The following is a 15,538-nucleotide window of genomic DNA, read 5'->3' as shown; positions in this document are numbered from 1 at the left end:
TTATCTATTGCAAAATAAAATTCTTAACTTCTAAACATAGGTAAGCAAGTAAAAATCAGAAAAATACCATTAGACCAGTAAAAAATTTAGGAAAAGTGTTTTTAAAAAAGTAGGAATATAGGGCAGCGCCTGTGGCTCAGTTGATAAGGCGCCGGCCCCATATACCGAGGGTGGCGGGTTCAAACCCGGCCCCGGCTGAACTGCAACCAAAAAATAGCTGGGCGTTGTGGTGGGCGCCTGTAGTCCCAGCTACTGGGAGGCTGAGGCAAGAGAATCACTTAAGCCCAGGAGTTGGAGGTTGCTGTGAGCTGTGTGATGCCATGGCACTCTACCGAGGGCCATAAAGTGAGACAAAAAAAAAAAAAAAAAAAAAAGTAGGAATATAATGAGATATGTAATTTTGAGTTAGTTTTTAGTCTTAATTTTCTGTAACTGCCACTTAAGTAATTTAGAATGAAATGTTCATTTATAAATAGGAAATGTGGATTGGATAGTACTGACATAGATTATGATTAGATACAGATTTCAACCAGATGAGATTGAAATATATTTAGAGCCCATTTAATGAATGGGATAGTGAAAAATGGCCCAGTTACCTTAATATTAAGTAAATACTAGAAGCTTAGTGAATGTTCCCTCCAGAATTCATGCTTTTTTTTTTTTTTTGGTGGTTTTTGGCCAGCACTGGGTTTGAACCCACCACCTTCAGCATATGGGACCGGCGCCCTACCCCTTTGAGCCACGGGCGCCGCCCTCATGCATGCATTTTAAAGTAACAACTTTGTTAAGATATAATTCACATACTGTAAAGGACAATTAAGTGGTTTTCAGTATATTCACAGAGTTGTGTATCCATCTTTCCTGTCATTGCCAGAACGTTTTCATTGCTCCAAAGAGAAACCCCATAGTCATTAATGGTCACTTCCTATTCCCCTTTCCCCCCTACTCCTGGAATTACTAACTTACTGTCTATGGAGTTTTCTTCTTTTGGAAGAAGAGGAAATTTTCTCTGTTTCATATAAATAGAATCATGGAATATGTGGCCTTTCCTGTCTGGCTGCTTTGACCTAGTGTGATGTTTTTTAGGATTCATCCGTGTTACAGCATGTCTCAGTATCACATTTTAAAAATTTGTTGATCATTTGTTGGATATTAGAGTTATTTCTTCTTGTATAGAGGTATTTGTGTAGACATGTTTTAATTTCTCTTGCATGTATATCTAGGAGTGGAATTCTTAGGTCATGTTAACTCTGTGTTTAACTTTTTGAGGAACTGCCAAATTGTTTGTTAAATTAGCAGCTGCACCATTTTATAATTCTATAGTCGTAAATGAGGATTCCAGATTTTTCGTAGCCTCACCAACATTTGTTACTGCCCATTTATTTTAGCCATCCCAGTGGATGTGGAGTGCAATCTCATTATAGTTTTGATTTTGCATTTCCCTAATGATTATTATTATTATTTTTTTTTTCTTTTGCAGTTTTTGGCTGGGGCCGGGTTTGAACCCGCCACCTCTGGTGTATGGGGCTGGCATCCTACTCCTTGAGCTACAGGTGCCACCCTTCTTAATGATTTTGATGTTGAACATCTTTTTCATGTACTTATTGGCCATTTGTATATCTTTTTTTCTAGAAATGTCAGTTCAAGTCCTTTGGCCACTTTTTAATTAGGTTGTCTTTTTTATTGTTATAAAAGTTCTTTGTATATTTTCAGTACAAATTCCTTATAGGATTTGTAGATAGTTTCTCCTGTGTGTATATTTTTCTCCTATATGCATTTTATTTCTTAAATTATTTGACATTAATTTTGGGTATCATTAATATTTTACGTTGTTTAGTATTCTGTTACAATTTGTTGTTGTTGTTGTTTTTGAGATAGTCTCACTACGTCACCCTGGGTAGAGTGCCGGGGCATCAAAGCTCACAGCAACCTCCAACTGTTGGGCTTAAGCGATTCTCTTGCCTCAGCCTCCCAAGTAGTTGGGACTACAGGCGCCTGCCACAATGCCTGGCTATTTTTTGGTTGTAGTTGTCATTGTTGTTTGACAGGCCCTGGCTGGATTCGACCCTGCCAGATCTGGTGTATGTGGCTGGTGCCCTTAGCCACTGAGCTATGTTATAATTCTTTAGAAAAGCTAAGATGCAAAGTAATTAGTGAAACATAAAATATTATGGTTGTGGTAAAGTTACTGTTAATAGCATTTACCTTGAGATAAAATCTGGTTTAAGATCTTTTTCCATTAAGATCTTATTTAACTGTCCTTCATCCAAGAATAACAAGTATAACGTAATAAAAGGTTGTTATCCTCTTTGTTATATAGCAATAAACATTTTCTTATTTATTCAAATCTTAGTTTAAAACTTGGTGATTTTATTAAGCAAAATTTTAATGGCAAGTGACTAATTTCTTATTAAACATTGATCGTATAATTTTGAAATGTGAATAGAACAAAAATCTCGTAATAATTCTTTTATTAGAAAAAAAGATACTGTAGGGATACAATTTCTCCAGCCCAGCAGCTGTGACTGTCTACTATGAATTAAGAAAGAAATTTTAGATATCGTTAGTATACAAACTGGGGAGATGATCTACCCCCAGACAAAGCTCTGAGTAACCTCTATAAGAAGAAAATAATTCAGTACCTTTAGAAACACTTCTTTCGAGGCTTTAGGGTAGGAGAGACAGAGGTAGCTTTCCTTACCCCATATAATAGTGATGAATGATTTATATATGTGACCTTTAAAACAGTTTGATGTCTGAAATTAGTGATGCTTGTAGCTCAGATTTAGTCAAAATAAAAAAAAACCATATACCTTTAACAATTTAAGTATATGCCATTTATGACAAGAAGTTAAATAGCGTTTCACATTTGGCACAATAAAAATTGTAAGCTTCTTATTTATGTTCTCATTATAGGCCTCAGGAGTGCAAGTTGCTGATGAAGTATGTCGCATTTTTTATGACATGAAAGTTAGAAAATGCTCCACACCAGAAGAAATCAAAAAAAGAAAGAAAGCTGTCATTTTTTGTCTCAGTGCCGACAAAAAGTGCATCATTGTAGAAGAAGGGAAAGAGATCTTGGTTGGAGATATTGGTGTGACCATTACTGATCCTTTCAAGCATTTTGTGGGAATGCTTCCTGAAAAAGATTGTCGCTATGCTTTGTATGATGCGAGCTTTGAAACCAAGGAGTCCAGAAAAGAAGAGTTGATGTTCTTTTTGTGGTAAGCATGTTAGGAATATTGAGCTGCCATGGAGTTTAGAGTATTTTTTTTATTGTCAGCACTTGGAGAACCAGATCTGGGAGTAAAGTAATTTATATTCATGCTGTTTGTAATTATCATTTAATTTTTGTTCACAAGTTTTATAATCTTAGGTGAATGGGTATTTGTGAAAACGGAGGTAAGTTTTGACTACTTTTTGTTTACTTGAAAGAATGTGACTTTCAATAATGGCTTTTTTTGGTTGGGGGTGGGTAGGAAGCAAGTGTCTCTGCATCCTCTGAATTTACTTCCTATTTCTGTTAAATTTCCTACTTAGAAGCCAGAACCCTACTTTTCCAATATTCCATGCCAGGAACTAGCCTCCCCTTTTTAAAACACACCTTTTACTTGTGTCTCTATGGTTTGCTACTTTTGAAGAAGTTAGTACTATTTCCTCTCCGTTGTAATTTGCCCTGTGTTTCACACTGTGCAGAGGGTAGCTGATGCAGGGATTATCCCAGTGAAGGGAGGAAAGCCCCCTGAACTCCTCATCAGGTGGAGTTCTTGGCGTTGTGTGGGAATGAATTTGGGAGCAAGCCAACTAGCTATAAAAAAGTTTTATTGAAATAGAGACAGACAACAGATTCTACTCCACAGAATAGGGGTCCTCTCCTGAGTGAGGGAGACTCCTTATGAGGTAGTCATAACATTTTTATGTGTTCAGAAATTCTGTTAAGAAACAGCTGTACATGCCCAACATTGTTTTGAAGCCAGGCTAGAGAGGTTAATCATAAACTGCTGTCATAGGAAGGTAAGCACTGTTTGTAAGGCTTAGTCATTTCATCATCAGCATGAGGTGGTCTTGTGCTGGTAACTTGCTGGCAGCTTTCTTATTTGGGGCAATAGGGTCTGGTATCAATCAAAATGGCTATACTCAGGCTCTTTGAACCTACCTTTTCTGCCTTATCCCTACATTTTGGACACTAGCCACTTGTGGCTCTTTAATTAAAATTAAATATTCAGTTTCTTAGTTGAAATGAATTACATTTCTTTTCTTTTCCTTTTTTTGAGACAGAGCTTCAAGCTATCGCCCTGGGTAGAGTGCTGTGGAATCACAGCTCACAGCAACCTCCAATTCCTGGGCTCAGTCGATTCTCTTGCCTCAGCCTCCCAAGTAGCTGGGACTGTAGGCACCTGCCACAACGCCTGGCTATTTTTTGATTGTACTTGTCATTGTTGTTTGGCAGGCCCGGGCTAGATTCAAACCCACAAGCTCTGGTGTATGTGGCTGGCACCTTAGCCACTTGAGCTATAGGCTCCGAGCCTATTTTTTTTTTTTTTTTGAGACAGTCTCACTACATTGCCCTTGATAGGGTGCTGTGGCATCATAGCTCACAGCAACCTCAAACTCTTGGACTTAAGCGGTTCTCTTGCCTCAGCTTCTCAAGTAGCTGGGACTACAGGCGCCCGCAACAATGCCCAGCTATTTTTTGGTTGTCATTGTTTGTCAGGCCAGGTCTCAAGCCCTCCAGCTCTTGTGTATGTGGCTGGCACCCTACCCACTGAGCTAAAGGCACCGAGCCTATTTTTTTGTTATAGTTCTCATTGTTTAGCAGGTCCAAGGCCAGGGTCGATCTCACCTGCCCCTAACCAGTGTATGTGGCTGGCACCCTACCCACTGAGTTACAGGCATCGATCCATGAATTACATTTCAAGTACTTAGTGGCCACTTTATTGGGTAACACAGATATATAGCATTTCCATCATTGCAGGAAGATCTTCTGGACAGTATTCAGGGATGTCTACCCTGTGGCCCCCAGGCTGCGTGTGGATTATTTGAGGCCTGTTTTGCTTAGCTGTGTGTGTGTGTGGTTTTTTTTTATTAGAAAAAAATTGGATATTGTGAAAATTATGCACAGACCTTTCTTTTTTTTTTTTTTTTGGCTCAGCAGTTTTCGTGTTTTGTGTATTTAAGGTGTATTTAACTCTTTTTTTCCAATGTGCCTCAGGAGAAAAAAAAGTTGGACACCCCTGCTAGTGCTATAAAGTGATTTACATGGCCTATTTGTGAAATGCTATTTAAATTAGTTATTCTGGTGTTTCAAGTAAGTCAATATATGAGATTAAGCTTTAGATAAAAGTAGTACCCCCTCATTTAATTTATATTATACTATACTCCCTGACATGGCTAGGTACTCACATATTGAGAATATTCTGTAGCTTCCAAGGGGAAGTCATTTCAGAGGGAGTCAAGGCTTCTCTTGATAGTTTGCAAGGCAGGGAAGGGATTTGGCTGTTAGCTATGTGCCATCAATAGCTTAGGGTGCAAGCAGGATGTGGAGTTAGGAGTTTAAGAGAATTGAGGTTTAAAAGGAAAGTAACGAGATCACACTGCAGTTCCATTTCAGTAAGCCCAAACCAGGTTGCTGTGAAGCATATATATATATGAGGTAGAGTGCATATTTGGGGCAGCTTACTGTCCATTGAGGCTGGTACATATAGATAGTAGTCCATAAGACTTAAAAATGTGCAATTTTGATTTGAATGAAGGTGCATTCAGTATTTCTACAACATGCCAAGTATTGTGTTCAGGCCTTGGAAAACAGGTAAAATCCCTTGTGTTTCCCCAGACTGACAGCTAGCCTGAGTGGCAGATATGCCAGCTAATGGTTTAGGCTTTTAAATTGGTTGATATTTCTTTCATTTGCAATTTTTCCCCTGTTTTTTTAAATGTATTTTTTTCTTTTCTGAATACTAAACATTCTTATTAAAGAATATTGGAAAAGTAGAAAGAAGAAAAGGATATTATTAGTACAATAGTTTGTTTTGATCTATTACTTATTTTAAGAAAAGAATAAAGCCTTACAGGCATTTTTCATAACAAGCTCTGTCCAGGGCCCAGGGATTGGCTCTTAAAGTAGTTTAACAAGCTGGTTAGAGTAAAATCAGAACACCTAACGCTTTTTCATGTTTCTGACCTATTTGTATAAGAAAAGTACACACTTTGTAACTCAAACATCTGAGCTACAGTCTTGAGGTTGTGATCAGAAGTGGAAGGAATAAGCCTCTGAGAGTTAGAGACTACCCTCTTCCTGGTTCCCAAGAATAGCATCTCTGCTCACTGTGGTGGGACTAGCTGAGAGCCACATTCTGGTGCCCTTGGGCATTCATTCAGTGTCCTGAATCTATGGCAACTAAATGCAGACATTAAGTGCTCAAAAGTATTGTAACTACACAGTATGTCTTCACTTAATGTGAACATGTTCTTGGAAACTGCCACTTTAAGTCAAACAACTAGCAGTACTTGAGTACCTGCTAGTTGTTTGACTTAAAGTGGCAGTTTAACACAGCTAACAGCAACCTCAAACTCTGTGAGAAAGGACAGTTTTGTTATTCATCATTTTGCTTAACCTTTCCAAGAACCTTCTGGACTTCCTAAATTCCATTTTCTCTTTGATATGTCAGTAGTGCAGTGTGGAGGCAGGCCTGAGGTTTGGGAATAGAGAGGCAAAGAAGGAATTCATGTAAAAGCAGTCTCAGGTTTTCTGTCCATTAGTACTATTTCTATTATGTTTCAAGATCGCTGGTGAAGGAAGAATTTGAATCATACACTGTGCTTTTAGCATATTTCCATTCAAGAGGGGCAAGGCACTAATATTTTACAAATATAAGGTAATAGTAATATTGACAGTTAAGACATAAATATTGCTGAGTTGCCATTTAGTTTAAAAAGAAATCTTTGTGAGACTGTATTTAGAATTATGATATTATACATACATAAGTGGACCTAATTTTTTTCAAGAGAATTATTGAAACTCAGGTTTCGACTCCATATTTGATAATTGAGTATATATTATGTTATATTAGGATGGAAAACAAGTATTTGTGTGGTCAGAATCTACTGTTGGAATAGAATTAAATGAAGGGACTGGTGAAGATTAAGAAGGGGACTTTTACTTTATGTGTGATTTTTTTTTTTTTTTTTTTTTAAAGAAGTCTGAAGCAAAAATGCCAAAATACTAGCATTTCTTTTTTTTTTTTGGAGATAGAGTCTCACTTTGTCACCTTCAGTAGACGGCTGTGGCATCACAGCTCACAGCAACCTCAAACTCTTGGGCTCATGTATTCCTGTTGCCTCAGCCTCCCAAGTATTGCTTGGACTACAGGTGCCCACCACAACGCCCATTAGAGATGAGGTCTCGCTCTTGCTCAGGCTGGTCTTGAACTCATGAGCTCAGGCAATCCACCCGCCTCGGCCTCCCAGAGTGCTAAAATTACAGGCATGAGCCACCGCACCCAGCTTAATACTAGCACTTCTTGATTCTGGGTGGCAAATACTTAATAGATTATTTTCTGTACTTTTTTATATTTTGAAAGTTTTTTCAACTAGAAAAACTGTCAAAAACTTTTTAAATATAATCATTGGCATGACCTCAATTTTAGTAAAAAATAAAAAGACATTATTTTAAAGAAAAAGAACTGGGTTATAACCAATGTTAGTGTTTTTTTTGAGACAGAGTCTCAAGCTGTTGCCCTGGGTAGAGTGCCTTGGCATCATAGCTCACAGCACCCTTAAACTCTTGGGCTTAAGCGATTCTCTGCCTCAGCCTCCCAAGTAACTGGGACTACAGGCGCTCACACAGTGCCTGGTTATTTTTTGGTTGCACTTGTCATTATTGTTTGGCAGGCCGGAGCTGGAGTCGAACCCACCAGCTCGGGTGTATGTGGCTGGTGCCCTAGCTACTGAGCTACAGGCGCCGAGCCCAATATTGGTTCTTTTATTATGACCCCATTAATCCGAGTTTTAGTTAGTGGTTCTCTATTTTTTTTAACCCTGGTCCATCTGAGTGATTCTACATATGCACATTCATAACATTCACTCTCTGAGGTGGCAGGGTTAAACTCTCTGAAAAGTCTGATATCCCTCCCCCATTACTGAAGCAAACTTTTAACAAGATATAAGTTATACCTTCTGTAAAACATTTTTTAATTTTTGATATTTTTCTTTCTAGGGCACCAGAACTAGCACCTCTGAAAAGTAAAATGATCTATGCGAGCTCCAAGGATGCAATCAAAAAGAAATTTCAAGGTATGGTCTGGATTTACTTCTGAATATTTAGAGGTATGGTGAGCCCTGGGAGTGGCAGCTGCAACTTTCCTAAGAAGCACTTCATTTTCTTGGAGAGCTTTGGGCAAAAAGAAGAGATGCTTGTTTTGAGAAAACCAGAAAACCAGAAGGTTGAACCCAGCTTTCCATTGTGTCTTCTGCCTTGAGCTTGTCACTTTGGGTTTGCATGGCCCATGTTTAATAACTTTGTCCCTTCAACATTATACATCACTTTTTGGCTTTCAACTAGTTTGAGGGGCTTCTAGTTTCTATGGAGTACGTGGAAACTAATTGGCTTACATGGATCATAATTTAATAGTAAAATTGCATTTGAATGTAGTCGTTAGAACAAAGTTGCAAAAAGGAAATGTTCATAAACGAGAAAGGTGCTCTTATTTGTAGTTTCACTGTTGAATGATATGATTTTAGGTAATTGATGTATCCATATCCAAAGGAAGCACAGTCACCCCTTGAGCTGGCCAGTTGTATTTGACTTGGCACTGGGTGATTGGGAACCTGATGAGATGTCTTGGTCATTCTCCAGCCAGGAGGAAATGTTGGTATGATGGAAAGAGCATGGGGCAAATGCCCAAAGGCCTGCACTGGGGATTAAGCTTGAAGTCTAACTGCTGTGTGACCTTGGCCAACACTGCTTAACCTCCCTGGGCATTGATTCAGCTGTAGAATGGGAGGTTTGGTCTGGATCATGTGTGAGCTTTAAGAGTTGGTTGTGCCATGGCTATCTCCAAGCAGCTGAGGGAGCCAAATCACAAGGGCTTGGCCTAATGTTGGTTTTGTTTTGTTTGTTTTATTGTGACTGACTGGTTTTTATATTCTTGCAGTAAAACAGGTTTGCCCTGCCTTGTTTTATTTAGCCAGGAAAACAAAATTCTTGCTACCTTTGCTGAACTTTGCTGCTACATAGTTCATTGCCTTGTTAAGTTTTTCATGCATTTGATTTGATGCTGGATAGCCCTCAGAAGCATGTTCACGGGTCTATTAACTGATGTTTTAAAATAACTGCTTAGTGTCATCACTTTTACAACATAACCAAAAAAGACTCAGAGTGGATTCTTCATTGTCCTTAGTCTGCATTGCCTTTTAGTAAAGGGAATTGCTATGTAGACTTGATTTGGTGATCTGTCTAAAAAGGCAAGGTCTTGCTCTGTCACAAGGGCTGGGGTGCAGTTGTGTGTTCACAGCTCCTGCAGCCTCAAACTCCTGTGCTCAAGCGATCCTCCTACCTTAGTCTCTTGAGTAGCTGGGACTATGGGCATATACCACCATACCTGGCTAATTAAAAACAAAATATTATTTTTTAAAGATAAAGACTTGCCGTGTTGCCCAGACTGATCTCAAACTTCTTACCTCAAGCAGTCCTTCCGTCTTGGCTTTCCAAGGCATTGGGATTATAGATGTAAGTCACTCTCTGGCTGTTAATCTGTCTTTTAATGACAGTGCCCTTGTCATCTTTTTTTCTAATGAAACCATCTACTGGCTTTCTTAGATCAGTCCTGAGTAGTCCAAAAGCTGACCGATTGTGCTTTCCAGTTTGATGGATGGTTTTAAGATTGTGGAATAGCACTGTAGCTATTTAAGAGATAGCAGGTGTTTATGGAGAAGCTACTATATATAATTTCATAATGGAGCTCATTCTGCAGTGTGATGATATAGTTCTTCTAAGAAAGCAATGAGAAACATTTTGCATTGTGATGGTTTGATGTGATGTAATACCATGGGAGAGCTGTCTGTTTTCTGTAGCCAAGTGATGACATTTTTGTTTTTCACTATCAAACAAAAGACATCTAATTCATACTTCTATTTATATTTTAAAAACAAAGAAAATTTATTGGTGACCTGCCTTTTAATTTTTTTATTAAAGTACAACATATTTATAGAAAAGTGTACATTACAAATTATTGTAGAACTTGCCAAATTTTCAGACTGAGCACAATGGTTTTTTGTTGATCTAATGACCAGCAGCACCCCAGGAGCCTCCCTTGTGTCTGTTCCCTTCTACTCATACCTACTGTCCTCTGCTCCATCCACAAGGGTAAAGAGTACCTGATTTCTAACAGTGTACATTAGCTTGGACTGATTTTGTATTATTATACAAATGGAATTATACAGAATGTATGCTTTTTTTAAAATCCAGCTTTCAGTCAGCATTGTTGGTGAAGGTCATGTATTTTGATGCATGTAGATACAGATTATTCTCGTCGTAATATTCTATTGCTAGCAGATACTGCAGTTTATCCGTACTAGAACTGGTCTTTAAAAACAGTTTGATATCTTAGTTTGATATCTTTGATGTGGCTGCTGCCATAATTCTAAATGGAATTGTTGTTTTTCCTCTCTAGGCATAAAACATGAATGTCAAGCAAATGGGCCAGAAGACCTCAATCGGGCTTGTATTGCTGAAAAGCTAGGTGGGTCCTTAATTGTAGCCTTTGAAGGATGCCCTGTGTAGATCATCATTCAGTGCCACAAATTGAAAGCTTCCATGTTTAATGTTATCCTCTTGCTATATAAATAAAGCAAAAATGTATTTAGGCCAGGGTCTCACTGAGGGGGAACTATCTTGTCATCTTTTAGAGTAAACTATTCTATAAACATGTGCAAACAGCCCTAAATAAATCTAAAGTCTAAAGTTTTATTGGTGTGAAATTAAATTCTTATTGGCCAAATGCTTGTTTTAATGAGTTGACTTATAAAGATTTTTGTTAAGCTCAGGATTTTTAACAGTGCAGTTCACAAAACAGTACAGAAGAAGATGACTACGTCTTTATTAACCTCAGCAGTCACTTTTTTTGCTTAGATAATTGATCTTAATCTGGTTATAATTTTGGCCCAATTTCTTTATTCTTCCTTGAGCTAAACAGAACGTATGAAACACTTAATACACTAACACCAGCATGGTTAAGTCAGGTAGTCTAGCGGTTCTACCAGACCTGTCATGGAGACCGTGTCCATTCATAATCCACACTGAACTTGCAAAGCACTATTTCAAGCATGATGTTGGAATACGGGAAGCAGCCCTTGCAACTGCCTTGAACTTGCCATTCACTAGTTGGGAGACTGTTTGAGAATGACCTTGCATCTTGGAAATCATGGCATGTCCTCAGGAGAATGTGCAGTGTCTTATAACAACTAATTATTATGCAAATTAGGGCACCATTGTAATCTGCTTTGTTAATAAAAATGATAAAATGGTATATTGATAAGCTAAGACAACTGTAATAACGTTAATTGCATCTCCTTGAAAACTAGGCTGCTTCTGGTACAATAAAGTATGGAAGAACATTGAGACATATGTTTACTCTGGGGCCTGGGAGAACTTAAGAAATTTCCTAGAGAAGCTTGTGGGTCTTTGTATGGAAGTAGGAACAGGTCCTGGTCTGACACTTGCAGGAAGCCGCTGTTCATGACTCATGGATGTGACTCTTGTCAACATCCCAGGTGTAAATAACACTTAAGAGTATGGAGATGCACAAACCGCAGTTAAACTTAGAAGTAGCAGTATTGGCTTTATGTAATAAAGGAAGCATTTTTAACTTATCTCTCGTGTAATTATTCATGTGGGAATTGGGAATAAAGGATTTATTTTCCATATGGAAGTGTGGGCCATTTAGGTTTGGGTATTTCTGACAAAGAGTTATGGTCACAGCTGCCTGCTCTGATTGAATGAAAAAGTTGGGAACCTTTATCTTTTTAATTTGCTTCAGTGCTTATTAAAATTTTCTAGGTTATAAAGGTTAATAAAATCACATTTAAATTTTAAAAAATGGAAAAAAGAGAATTATACATTGTCCTGCTACACACCATAACATGGTTAGAATTTTAATGATGCAGTCACACAATGTGTAAGTAACATTTTGGTCAGTGATATATAAGATATATGGTGATGGTCATATGTAAGATTATAATGCCATGTTTTTACTGTACCTTTTCTGTTTAGATGGGGTTATATATATAAGTAGTTGCCACTGTGTTAAGAGTTGCCTACAATCTTTAGAACAGTAACATGCTGTACAGGTTTGTAACCTCAGAGCAAGGGGCTATACCAGATAAGCTAGCTGAGGAGCAGGGATGCTATGTAGGTTCGTATAAATAACACACCTTTTTCTTGTTCTAAATGTTTATCCAAAGCCAGGCTTTTGGAAGGCAGAAGAGGTTATCATGCTTCAATTAAAATACTTCCTTCAAAGTTGTCTGGAACATAATGCTGGCTACTTGTCCTCCTTTCTTCCTGAATTTGTTTTCTCTACTGCAGAGCAGGACTTTGTGTGACCATATATTAACGGGCCTCCAGGGAAGTGTTGCCAGCCCAAGGCTTCCCTACTCAAGAGTCAGCCATGGAAGGAAAGTCAGGTATTCTGATCAAGGAGTGTTAGAAGGAGAAGGCCTCTCTTGTGTCAGCTGGTGAAGTGTGGCCCTACTTCAGTAACAAGCAGTGTGGGCCCCCACACTCGTCTGAGAGATGTGTGCTGTGGGAAGGATTTCAAACAGTATATAGTGAACATCTCCCAGAACCCCACTTTTTTCCCAAGGTTTATATCTTAGAAGAACCTTTGAGAGAGTTTTAGTGGATTCTTTAAGTTGGGGTCCAAGGATCGTACTAACAAGCACTCCAGGTGATTCTGGTACAAAACTAGGGTTTAGATTTCAACTCACCTTGAGCAAGAACAAAACTGTGGGAGTTCTCTGTGAAAAGAAATTTACACCTTTGCCAGTGTTATGTTGCAAAACTGTGGAAAGCTGCCTGCCTGCTCATGAAGTGGTTACTCTTGCCCTGAGAGAACAGTAATAAAGCCACTGACAGAATTCAGCCAGGGGTTGACTGAGGTTTATTTTCTCAGGGAATATTAATCTCTGAGAAGGTAGTAACACATTATCTTGGATAACAGAACTAGGTTTAGTCTAATGGTTTCCTGTCTGCAGAGCTACTTCCCAGAGTGTTGGCTGGTCCAGATACTGAAAGTGCATCTTCTATTTCTTGACATGGTTATTGCCTTTTGGGCCATCGGAGACTGGATATGTCAAAGGACACATCAGTTTCTCATGATTTGGAGTATTTCTGAAACAGGCTGTAGACGGGGGTTCCAGCTGGGCCGCAGCTGGAGGAAGAGATGTTAATTGCATCATGGCTGGTGGGGGTGATGACAGCAAAGGGGAAGAATGTTCCAATAGCCAGGGTTTCTCCAATGGGCTTGAGTAATTTGTGTTTGGCTAATGAGAGGTCTCCTTAGGCTCTGCCCATTGCCCAGTACCAGAAGGGCAGCTGGGAAGGGTCAGAGCCTCGGGCAGTCTCCATAGCTAGCCCAGAGAGTAACTTGCCTAAGGTCACTAGACTTTGCCACTAGACTAGTGGCAAAACTGGGACAGAAACTCACATCTTTTCTGTTCCCGAGCCAGTTCCATTTTGGAGGGAACAGAGATAGCTCAAGGCTACCTTATACTCCTGGGCCCAAATGCTCCTCCTGCCTCAGCCTCCTGAGTAGCTGGGATTACAGGCGTGAGCCACTATGCCTGGCCCTCCATTTCTGACATCTGGAATTCAAAGGTTAGATCTTTTTCAGTGTTGAGATTTGAAAGGAGCAAGAAGGAAGGCAGCACATTTCTTTGGGGGCCCTGAGCTCTTGTGAGGCCTGAACCTGAAGGAAATGCGATGCGAAGGCGTTTGTGGAGAATGTAGACTGGCTTCCAAAATCTCACTGCTCCCTTCTCCAGGTGCTGTATAGGTACGGCCTTCAGCCAGATGTCCTGGCGCCTGTGCACTTCACTGGGCATCACAGATGACCGGAGTATGCCAGTCGGCAGAGCAGCTGTGTAGTGAGGGGCTTCTGGGTCTGCAGGTGCTATTACGCTGTGTGACTCCAGAGCTTCACAGCAACTCTGGGGCCTTGGTCATTTTCACTCTAAAGGGAAGGGCTTAGGCTTAGATGCTCTCAGAACTTTCCCTTCTCTAGTTTGGGCAGAGTAAAACAGTAGCCATGCTAAGCCCGGCTATGGCCTTGTGAAGCCAGGCCTGGGAGGAGCAGAGCTTCCTCTTAGCAGGCCAGCAAAAGCTAAGTGGTCCCGAGTACTGAAGCGCTTGCAGGATGGAGAGCTGTGTGGCCAGGCCTGTGATCCAGGCTGGTGTGTGCTGTACCATTTGAACACGGGGCAGGCAGGGAGGGCCTATTAGCCACTTTTGCAAGAAACCTGCTGAGGGAGGGCTTAACCCTCCTGAGCTGCTTATCTTCAGCCTTCCTTCCGAGCCCAGTGACAGGAATCTGGCCCAGGAACAGCTGGGGTGGCCTGGCTGGGCTAAGGAAGGCCCAGAAGGCTGCCTGACAAACTCCGGCTTCCCCTGCCAGTTGGGGAGAGGTCGCTGCTGGGCCAAAGGGCTGCTCAGACTTCTGGATAGGTGGAGACAGAGGTGAGGCCTTAGGTCTTTAAGTAGTAGTTTCCTGACTTCCCCACCCACTGCTCAGAGCCTTTATCTTCCCTCCTCCTCACAGTAGGCACTGGGCTTCCACCAGGTGACAGGTGATTGATGGGGACAGGGCTCTAGCCAGACCCAGGGGCAGTCACTCCACCTTAGAACACACAGGTAGCAGCATGGTACCCTCAGTGTCCACTGTCCCCCTCTCCCAAGGTCTCCCCTTTCCTGTGTTCCAGTACACAACTCTCCCCACCCACTTCATAGCCTCTGCCCAGCACAGGGGCTTGCAGTTCTGCAGTGAGACAGGTGGTGGGAAGTACAGGCTCCAGGCCCACAGTGACAATTTGGCAGGAGGCCTGGTGTCTGGCCTGTTCCCCACCCACTCGGCAGGGCCCTAAAGTGACCTTGAATTAAATTAAGGCTGCTCATGTGCAGGTATCTGCCCCCCACCCCACCCATCTCCGTCCCCCCAGCCCATGCCTCATCCTGCTGTTCCCTGCTCTACACATGAAAGCACTTGGGTGCAGTTTCGAGGGACTCAGTGGCAGTCCTTCATGGAGTTCCACACACTTCCAAACCGAGCCCTTGCCCTCCAGCATGCACTGCCATAGTGGGCTTGAAACCTGCTGGGCCTGTCACCAGGTGCGGCTTACCACCTATGAGAGCCTAGCATGGGCCCTGCTGAAACCTCCTCCCGGTCTCTGCCAGAAACAACGTATCAAGTGTCCCAAGACCTGTGAGCTCTCATCTCCAGGGAGTTACAGAGCAGGTGTGACTGTCTCTCCTTTGCTGCCTTAGCTG

General features: G+C 40.8%; 1 protein-coding gene across 1 annotated transcript in view; it reads left to right on the top strand.

Moving 5' to 3' along the window:
* Window positions 1-10,966, top strand: part of DSTN (destrin, actin depolymerizing factor) — a 37,807-nt gene extending 26,841 nt beyond the window's left edge. Inside the window, exons 2-4 of the mRNA XM_053574441.1 lie at window positions 2,917-3,224; window positions 8,216-8,292; window positions 10,671-10,966. Coding sequence (XP_053430416.1) covers window positions 2,917-3,224; window positions 8,216-8,292; window positions 10,671-10,780 — 495 coding nt within the window. The 3' untranslated portion in view covers window positions 10,781-10,966. The remainder of the gene's footprint in view (window positions 1-2,916; window positions 3,225-8,215; window positions 8,293-10,670) is intronic.
* The last annotated feature ends 4,572 nt before the right edge of the window (window positions 10,967-15,538 follow it).

Source organism: Nycticebus coucang, chromosome 21 (assembly GCF_027406575.1).
Source record: "Nycticebus coucang isolate mNycCou1 chromosome 21, mNycCou1.pri, whole genome shotgun sequence".
Taxonomy (NCBI): domain Eukaryota; kingdom Metazoa; phylum Chordata; class Mammalia; order Primates; family Lorisidae; genus Nycticebus; species Nycticebus coucang.
Note: the sequence above shows the minus strand (reverse complement) of the source record. Positions and strands in the feature narration are given on the sequence as shown.